General features: G+C 43.1%; 1 protein-coding gene across 1 annotated transcript; it reads left to right on the forward strand.

Moving 5' to 3' along the window:
• Positions 1 to 7,353: 7,353 nt before the first annotated feature.
• On the forward strand, positions 7,354 to 9,575 carry LOC100193583 (uncharacterized). Its single transcript, NM_001138690.1, is given in 3 exon segments — positions 7,354 to 7,599; positions 7,696 to 8,110; positions 9,231 to 9,575. Coding segments are annotated over 3 exon segments (750 nt in total). The 5' UTR covers positions 7,354 to 7,426; the 3' UTR covers positions 9,393 to 9,575.
• The last annotated feature ends 902 nt before the right edge of the window (positions 9,576 to 10,477 follow it).

Genomic DNA, 10,477 nt, shown 5'->3' on the forward strand with positions numbered 1-10,477 from the left:
CCGGACACTATGCGGTGGCACACCGGACAGTCCGGTGCGCCAGACCAGGGCACACTTCGGTTATCCCTTTGCTCTCTTTGATGAACCCAATTCTTGGTCTTTTTATTGGCTAAGTGTGAACCTTTGGCACCTGTATAACTTATACATTAGAGCAAACTAGTTAGTCCAATTATTTGTGTTGGGCAATTCAACCACCAAAATCATTTAGGAAAAAGGTGTAAGCCTAATTCCCTTTCACATTATCCACTGCCAACTCATTGTTGAAATCATTGTTCTCAATAGCAACCTTTCCTCTAGTAGTTGCATCAGTCAAGTATCTCTTCAATTTTTGGTTGTCTAAAGTCAGGACTTCAACTTTTTCAGTCAATTCAGCATGTAGACTAGTTTGCTCTCCTTGACTCAAATCATCACATGAGGTTGCTACATCAATCTTAACAACATGGTTAATAGCCTCATGTGTTTTGCAAGATAAAAGTTCATTTTCAACAAGAAGATTATCATGATCAAATTTAATCTGAGTATAGTCTTCCTTGATTTTTACTGGTCTATCTTGCAACTCCCTATTAGCTTCATTTAACTTGTCACATTTATCCTTAGCATCTTTTAGGGAGATTGTGAGCTCATTTACAGTTGATGACGGCAACTTTTTCATCATTCTCTTCTTCACTCGAAGAAGATCCACTTGATGACTCAATGTCAGTGAGCCAGTCACTAACAATATATGCCTTTCCATTTTTCTTTTTGTGGAACCTCTTTTGCTTTCCATCCTTCCTCTTGAAGAATCTCTTTTCCTTCTTCTCATCATCGCTGTCATCTTCTTTCTTGCCCTTGAACTTGTTATTCTTAGTCTTGTTACATTGATGAGCAAGATGACCGAGCTCTCCACAGTTGTAGCAATCCATCTCAGAAATGGGCTTTCTTTTGTTGGAAAAGAATTTCTTCTTTCTTGAATCAAATTTGATGCCTTCTCTGTTGAGCTTCTTTAACATCTTGGTGGTCTTCCTTACCATCAAAGCAATGTTAGCATCAAGGTCATCATCACTTGAGGATTCTTCCTCAATTTGTATTTTAGCTTTTTCTTTTATTTCTTGATTTGCTTTGAGAGCCAAATCCTTTCTCTTGGAAGATGACTCATCTTTGTAATTGATGTGCATGTACATCTCATGAGCATTGATCTTTCCCAATATCTGTGTAGGTGTGGTAACTGAAAGATCCATTTGATGTAGCACAGTGACAATGTGTCCATATTTGTCTATTGGGAGGACACTGAGAATTTTCCTCACAACATCCGGTTGTGTGATTTGAGTAAGCCCCAATCCATTTACTTCCTCTACAAGAATATTGAGACGTGAGTACATAGCATTAGCATTTTCATTAGTAAGCATTTCAAAAGAATTTAACTTTCTCATAGCAATATGATATCTCTCCTCACGCTCACTTTTAGTTCCTTCATGTAGAGCACAAATGTCCATCCACAAATCATGAGCATTTTTATGATTTCTTACTCTATTGAACACATCTTTGCAAAGGCCTCTAAAAAGGGTGTTTTTGGCCTTGGCATTCCATTTCTCATAATTAAACTCATCACCTACAAGATTTGTGGGATCTCTAGGTGCGGGGAATCCTTATGTGGCGGCTTTGTAGACACCAATGTCTATAGCCTCTAAATATGCTTCCATACGAATTTTCCAATAAGGAAAATCGTCACCATCAAAAACGGGAAGAGGTCCATCCCCACCGGACATCGTAACTCTTAGCGGTTAAGCTAATCTAAGAGCAACAAGGCTTTGATACCAATTGAAAGGATCACGATGCCCAAGAGGGGGGGGGTGAATTGGGCTTTTCTAAAAATCAACACTAATTAAAACCTAAGCAAGAGCCCAACTTCACCCCAACAACTAGCACTAAGATAATAATACTAAAAATACAACAATGCTAAGACAATACTTCAAATACTTGCTAAACAAATACACAATGTAAAGTGCTTGAATTAAGTGCGGAATGTAAAGCAAGGTTTAGAAGACTCCTCCAATTTTTCCCGAGGTATCGAAGAGTCGGCACTCTCCACTAGTCCTCGTTGGAGCACCCACGCAAGGGTATCACTCCCCCTTGGTCCTCGCAAGAACAAGTGTTCACTACGAGATGATCCTTTGCCACTCCGGCGCGGTGGATCCCTCGAGACCGCTTACAAACTTGAGTCGGGTAACCAACAAGACCTTCACGGTGATCACCGAGCTCCCAACGTCACCAAGCCGTCTAGGTGATGCCGATCACCAAGAGTAACAAGCCATAGACTTTCGCTTGACCAAGAGAAGCCTAATGCAAGTGGTGTGTGCTCTAGGTGGCTCTCGCTAGCGCTAATGAGGAACAAATGCGGGATTAAGATTCTCTAATCTCCTCACTAGGCTTTTGGTGCTTGCAATGCTCTAGCAATGTGCTGGAATTAATGTGGGCTGCAAGACATTGAATATGGTGGGTGGAGGGGGTATAAATAGCCCTCACCCACCAACTAGCCGTTACCAGCAATCTTCTGCGCATGGGCGCACCGGACAGTCTGGTGCGCCACCGGTGCGCCAACGATGCGCCAACGGTCGACTCCAACGGCAAGTTCTTATAGCTAGCCGTTGGGCTCATGGCACACCGGACAGTGAACAGCCATTGTCCGGTGCACACCGGACAGTCCGGTGCACTGTCCGGTGCACCACTAAAATTTATTTCTGAAACAGGCGCTCTCGGGTTTTTCTGCTCGGGGGAAGCCTTCCCCTGGTCTAGCCTGGCCCACCTAGCAGAGGGCGCACCGGACAGTCCGGTGCCCCAAGGCCAGAAACCCTATTTTCTTTTATATGATGTTTTTCAAATCGATTTTCGTTCTAACTTGTGAGTGAGTTCTAGAGTGACACCTAGCACTATATGTGAGTGTGAATGTGCACCAACACTACACTAGAACTCTCTTGGTCAAACTACTCATCAACAACCCCTCTTTATAGTACGGCTAAAAGAGAATAAAAGACCTAACTAAATCACGATTGTCCACATCTCCTTGACACTCGGACTCCGTAGTCCTTCACCTTTTGTTTCGTCGTTTTAGCCGTCGCTTCGAGTTCTCATCTCCGGGATTGTTTTCACCATTGTAGTACTTCTACCTATAATGCGACCTAACTTACATTTGTCTCTGCAAAACACACGTTAGTCACATATAACATTACGTTGTCATTAATCACTAAAACCAACCAGGGGCCTAGATGCTTTCAGCCCCCATGACTTTCCTAGTAGCATGATGGACCCGGTACCTTCGGCCACCCAATTCTTGGTCAAAGGGTCCTTCACCAAGCGGTGTATCATCTTTGATCGCCTTCTTGGCCTCTTCAAATTCATTCCATTTGTCCTTCGTCAGGGTAGGCTTGGAGGAAACCTTATCTTCAGCCGCCATCATTATCGAAGGTGTCACCACTGTACTAACATGTTCAAACCCTGGGCTAGTCTCATCTGTAGTGGGCGGTGTAGTGTTCTTCAGCACTAGTGTTGTACCGGTAGTATCTTTCTCCTCTGCTTAATCTTCGTCAACATCGAAGAATGAACTCATTACCGGAGCAATTCACTCATCTTATTCCTTGCTCTCTGGAAGCGACTCCAAAGGTGTAACCCTTTGTGCTATCAAGGCTATAACTTCTCCAACTTTTGCCTCTTCGACTCCCATAGGAGGGAGTTCTTCAATCTCATCTGCCACATTAGCTTTGGGTGCAGTCTAAAATTATTCAAAACAAGAAATTAATATAATAAATTCATAACCAGTATACCGAAGATCGAAAAAGCCTATTTACTAGAATTTCCTCAGAGGCTTAAGGAGTTGATTCAACCTACACCTTCGGAACTTTGCTCTACCTTATTGTTACCTTCTTCTTCCTCTTCTTCGAATCCTGAACCATCATGGGATAGTCAGGATAGAAGAAGTCGATAGCATCGAAGACACAATTCAATCGGCGCGTCTTTCGAGCCCCAAAAGCCCGTAAAGCTTCGGCTTTAGGCTTGCTATAGTTACCAAGTATCTCGTTAAATCTCGCTTCAAAATAATCTAGCCACTCAGCGCTAGGTTCTCCAAACTCATCTTCAAATCTATACTTGTAACGAAGCCTAACTAGCCCAGGCTCGGCGTCCGAAGCATCTTCTTCAGACATATTCGACATTTCCCACTCAACTGCTTGTGGTCATGTCTTAAAAGCTAAAAATTCCTGAACAAGATCCCTCATTCCAACATGTGTGTAAATTGCATTGAAAGCATCTATGGTAGCCTGGGCTTCAAAGTTGATGTAGCACGTCGGCTTTTTATATGGAGTTTGAATAATGCCTTTTATATCAGCTCGCGTAGTCAAGTCATTCTTCATATAAAACCACTCCTTCGCCCTTTGGCCGGCCACTTGCTTCGGCAAGCAAGAGCCAAAAACATCGAGCCCCTTCGATAAGCAAAGTTATAGTAACCACAGTTGTTATGAAGGTTCCTAGTCGCATTCGTCTGAAAGTGCAGCTCATGAATCTGACTAAAGGCTTCGCATAAAGCTTCGGCATCAAGTTCAATCCCTTGACTCCGAATAGCCCAAATGGAAGTTTCTAGACGCACTATAGCGTTTGGGGTGACCTGATGAAGATAAATGTTAAACCTTTTTAACAATGCGACTATCGTCTTATGCAGAGGGAATCCAAGGCCAGCCTTCAAAAAGCCCTCCTAACCGCACCCAATGAACATTGTCAATATAGCCGAAATGGTTAAATAGCTCAATGTGTCCTCCTTTGATCTTGGATTTAATGAAGTCCACTTGGCATGGCTTCATGGGATGTATGATTGTGTTGTCCTCCTCAATGTCAATGATGTCATTGTCTTCCGACGGATTCATAAAGTTAGCCTCAGCTTGGGAGGCGGTAGCTCCCGCTGCTAAATAAAACTCTTCAGCCCTTGTATCTAACACATCTGACGAAGGTGTCAGCGACATCTTAGCAACAAGCTTTGTGAAAAGTGAATGGTTTCCAAACTAGCTAAGGCTGGTTCAAAAGTGGCAAAGATGTTTGAAGATAGCTTCGAAGGTGGAGCAGGCACTAGCAGCAGTTAGGGATGGCAATGGGTACGGGTATGGGTAAATAACCGTGGATAATTATCCACTGGATATGGGTATGGTGTAATTTGATATCCGTGGGTACGGTTATGGATATAATAAGGTATCTGCGGATATGTTTTTCGCGGGTATGGATATCCAGTATCCATACCCGTTACCCTATGGATATTTAACATGTGGGCTACCCGGATTTATATATTATCATAAATTCTTAGTTTTCAATTTTTATCCATAACATGTTGTTTGGTGCTAAAATTATCATTTAATGCTATTGGAATGATAATTATTTTAAAATGTAATAAAATTGTTGTTTCGTGTTTAATGCTAAAATTGTAGTGTGCGGGCGGGTAACGGGTATCCACTGGATAGCGGATACCCGGCAGGTATGGGTATGGATACAGATCCATACCCACGAACGTTTATGGGTACGGATATGGGTTGAGTTTTGTCTCGCGGGTATGGATTCGTGAACTATATATCCGTGTACTACCCGTCCGATTGCCATCCCTAGCAGCAGTGAATGCAAATAGCAAAAGTCATGCCCACAATGCTGGATGCTGCCCCTTTTATATGCACAACTGTTTGGCTCTAACCGATTGCACTCAATGACAGTTGGGTCCCACTATTCGGAGTTGCCACTTCATAACGCGCTTTAGGAAGGTATTTTCGAACCTTTGGTACAATGCTTCCCAGTTACATTTTTTACAACTTATGCTCGTTATGAAACAACAAACTCATCCTACAAGGGGCTTACATTGTCGAAGGCCCTCAAAATATCTGTATTACACAATTGTGTTTCAAGTGTACAATAAAAGTCAGACGAAGCAGGTCTTCGGCTATTTCAGGCGTACGATAATGGTCGAACGAAGCTATCTGTCAGCTAAAACTATGAGGAGATAAGCTTCATTTATGTGTACAGATAACAAGAACGCGGATCGAAGCAATCAACTTCGGCAGAGGAGAAATCTTGGATGAAGAGCGACAAAGGTGCAATAAATATGAAGACAGGGAAAAGGCAGTAATATCCCTACTACCTTTGTAAACAATGAGTATAATGCCTCAGGGGTGCGATTGTAATTTTGTACAAAGGCGGTTCATCTTCCCTATAAATATATGAACAATCCTCTGCATAAAGTACCTTTTTAAGGGCAATAGCTGCATGCCTCTTAGCATTCGAAGAATCTTCGTACCTCCCTCTATCAAGGAGCCGAAGGTACGCTTGTAAATTTGTCTAGTGTAATGGGAGATAATGAAAATGCTAAAGCAAAGGAGATAAGTTCTAGTAGACATTTTACTGTGTTATTCCATTACACGTCATTTCTTTTAACATTCTTATAAGACTTTGGTCCTTCATATCAACACTCTAAAAAATTTTAAGCCCAGGACAAAGGTCTCCATTCCTAACTTGTCTTGCCTTGAGTCTCTAACACCTTCAGGGATTAAAATCAAGTATCCAACACACGAGATGAATCTCATACTATACTCTAGGACGTTGTTTCATTTTATGTTGTATTATTTGCCTTTCTTCCTAAAGACCTTCGTCCTTCGCGCTGTTAAACCAAAGGACGAAGATTTTAATATTTACCTTATATTGCCTTGATTTTTGGTACCTTAAAGGGATTGAAATCAAGTACCAACAGTACGCCACGCTCTAATCGATCAACAGCTACCAGAGATTAGAGCAGAGAAGATCTTATATGCATGGAGAGGGGAACGAACCGACAAAAACCAACAGGAGCAGGGGACAGAGGAATTACTAATAGGGTGTCGTGTGGTGGGACGGGGTGGAGATGTGGGGCAACGGTGAAAGGCGGCGCGGGGAAGGGGAGGATGCTGGGACACGACTTGAGCTTGCGGCTGTTGTGGAGGTCGTTGTACGCGCGGAGGTTCGGAGACTGGTGGGGTATAACTGGTGTGGAGACGACGACGACTACGACTACGAAGACGATTATTGCAAATCTGGTGGGTGCGCGACAGAAGATGGACAGCGGGTTGGTTAGACAGAAGTGTTATAAAAACGGCGATCGTGGAAACTAGAAAAACGGGTTATAATTATAATAGTAGAGAAAAGACTTGTATTAGGTTGACAATGTTCAAAGGCTAACAAGTCCAGCTCGATATTTGCCAAAAGTTTACGGTTTTGTATTTCATCGTGTCGCCCAAGAAAATCGAAGGAACGCGCCGCCACCGGCCGCAACAAAGCAACGCAGGCCTCCGGCCTCCCTGAACTGACTTCAGAAGTCACCAACGCACCCAGCACAGACAGAAGACCCTCGCCGGACGCTCGCTCTCGCCGGGGACAACTCAATCACGAGGCCAGGATGGCCCGCTACGATCGCGCGATCACCGTGTTCTCACCCGACGGCCACCTCTTCCAGGTCGAGTACGCCCTCGAGGCCGTCCGCAAGGGCAACGCCGCTGTCGGCGTCCGCGGTGTCGACACCGTCGTCCTCGGCGTCGAGAAGAAGTCCACCCCCAAGCTCCAGGACTCCAGGTCGGTCCGTCGGTACCTCCCCCTCCCTCCCATCCACCAGATCTCTTGACCCCGGGCGCCGCCTCACCCAAATCCTCCCCCAAAAAATCTCCGCAGGTCCGTGCGCAAGATCGCGAGCCTGGACACCCACATCGCGCTGGCGTGCGCGGGGCTCAAGGCCGACGCGCGCGTGCTCATCAACCGCGCTCGCGTGGAGTGCCAGAGCCACCGCCTCACAGTCGAGGACCCCGTCACCGTCGAGTACATCACGCGCTACATCGCCGGCCTGCAGCAGAAGTACACGCAGAGCGGAGGGGTGCGCCCCTTCGGCCTCTCCACGCTCATCGTCGGCTTCGATCCCTACACCCAGAAGCCCGCGCTGTACCAGACTGACCCCTCGGGGACCTTCTCCGCTTGGAAGGCCAACGCAACCGGCCGCAACTCCAACTCCATGCGCGAGTTTCTCGAGAAGAATTACAAGGAGACGTCCGGTAAGGAGACCATCAAGCTCGCCATCAGAGCACTCCTTGAGGTATACACTCAAGCACTTAATTAGCACTAGTGGATCCAAACAGGCCCTTTTATGTGATTATTCAGAGAGACATAGTACTTGAAGGGTGTCAATTGGGAGCAATTAGTATAGAATGAGAAAGATCAACTCCTTATTTATAAAGGCGACAATTTGTCACTGAAGTGAACCAAATGATGTGGCAGTGCTGGACTTAGAACTAAGCTTGCATTGCTCAACTCAATGTACCACTGGAGTGTTGAAATCTATACTTTGTGTGTGCTGTGGCAGCCAAGTGTTTCATGTGTCATGGTTGATTCATTATGAATAGTGGTAGCATCAACTATAGATCCCAGTTTAAACGATAGTTGCAGATTTCAATGAAATTTTTATAATCAGGTCGGTTAAAACAGCATAGATGAAACTAAATAAAGTTGTATAAAATTAGTTTTACAGAACTTGTTTCATCAACTTTCAGATTGGAGTTCTTTCACTCAGAAGTTTCAGATCTAGTTAATCTGAATTGATTACTATATTTTTGAATAAAATATCCTTACCATTAAAAAAACTCGACTTTGGCCTCACCAATGGGCCAATGGCATTGTAGCCCATGTGACAACGACTGCAATCGGAGTTGAGTCTTAAATCTATGCTTTGACGTGAGACATACGATGGGAATTTTTAACTCCAAATTGAAATTCACTGCCACAGAGAGTCAAACTTTGGACCTGACAAGTGCTACTCAAACCACTTAACCGGCTCAGTTAGAGGCTCTTTCACATTTCCTTGTACTACTGTTCAAAATGCTAAGAATACATGCACATAGTCATAACTATGGCATATTTTATTTTAGAGGCTCTGACAATCTGCTTTTAATATGGTTTTCACCAATATACCTTATAATTCATAAGTTGTTAAAAAAGAATTTTATGTAAGCTCATTTTTGTTCTTGGTTTCTGTTTTCTATATTGGAAATTGTTCAATTGACCCAAAGCTTTCACCTCTAGGTCATGAAGAATTTGCCCCTCTACGTTATCCTCTTCTAGCTTACTTTCTTTTTTTAATGAACTATTTTTGGCTCAATTGTTCTGATTGAACCTTCAACTGTATTTGGTGGCAATGATTGACCATCTATAATCTCTAGGTTGTTGAGAGTGGTGGCAAGAACATAGAGATTGCAGTGATGACACACGAGGACGGCCTTCATGAACTCGAAGAGGCTGAGATTGATGAGTATGTTGCCGAAATTGAAGCAGAGAAAGCCGCTGCCGAGGCTGCAAAGAAGGGTGCACCAAAGGGGAACTGATTCCGCACAAGCTTAGATTGCGCCTCTTGTTCCAGAGCATGTCTTATGATTCACCTCTTAGATGATTGCCCGGATGTTTGGATACAGGAATATTTATAAAAAAAATTAAGATGAAGCCGCTTGGATGAAAACATGCTATGTGATGCATAGTATTGCAATACCATGGTGGTTTGTTGTGTGACTTGTCGCAGTGGTCTCTTGATCTGTCAGTATTATTTTCTGGAACCTGTCAGTATTATTTTCTGGAACCTGGATGCTACTCGATTAAGAGCCTTGTGTTGTTGGTATTGTTGATAGATTTGCAGTCGAGGCAGTGGCGGACCAAGGATTTTTATATAGGGTGTGCCGCAACAAAATTTTCATATAAAATTCTATCTAATGTACATATAATTTCATAGTAAATTTGGTAAACAATTTGATATATAGATATAAAGTTTGACACTCAACAAATAAGCATGAAAATTGCATACATTAAACATAAAGATTGCAATAATACTACTTATCTGGTATGCGCTTCTCAACGTCATAAAAGTTTCAATTATATCTTCTTCATTCACTTCGAAGAAAATATCCTTCTCGATGTATGTAACAAGACAATCATCGAAAAGACTATCACACATCTTATTTCTCAATTTAGTCTTCACCAAACTCATTGCAGAAAATGCTCTTTCAACACTTGCTGTCGCCACCGGCAAAATCAATACCAATTTGAGAAGCAAATAAACCATATCAAACACATTATGTCTCTTTGTTTCAACAAGCTTAACTGAGAGGTCCACAGGATTAGTTATGTCTTTGAATCTATCATCTTCTCTTATGCCATCAATATAATTGTCAAGTTGCAAGTCAAGTTTTAACAAGTCAGTGCTTGACATGTCATTAGGATAGAAATCAGCTAGCTTCCGTACCTTGTGTGCATCAAAAGAAGCAAAAGAGTTGGAAGGATCTAAGGCTGACATACAAGAAAGCAGCTCCATATTAGCGTCACTAAACCGACTATCAAGCTCTAGGCTAATTTGATCAATGACCCCAATATATACTTCTCTTCTGAAGTGGTCATCATTGGTTTGGTTATGAACAAATTG

This window comes from Zea mays, chromosome 4 (assembly GCF_902167145.1).
Source record: "Zea mays cultivar B73 chromosome 4, Zm-B73-REFERENCE-NAM-5.0, whole genome shotgun sequence".
In the NCBI taxonomy this organism is placed as follows: domain Eukaryota; kingdom Viridiplantae; phylum Streptophyta; class Magnoliopsida; order Poales; family Poaceae; genus Zea; species Zea mays.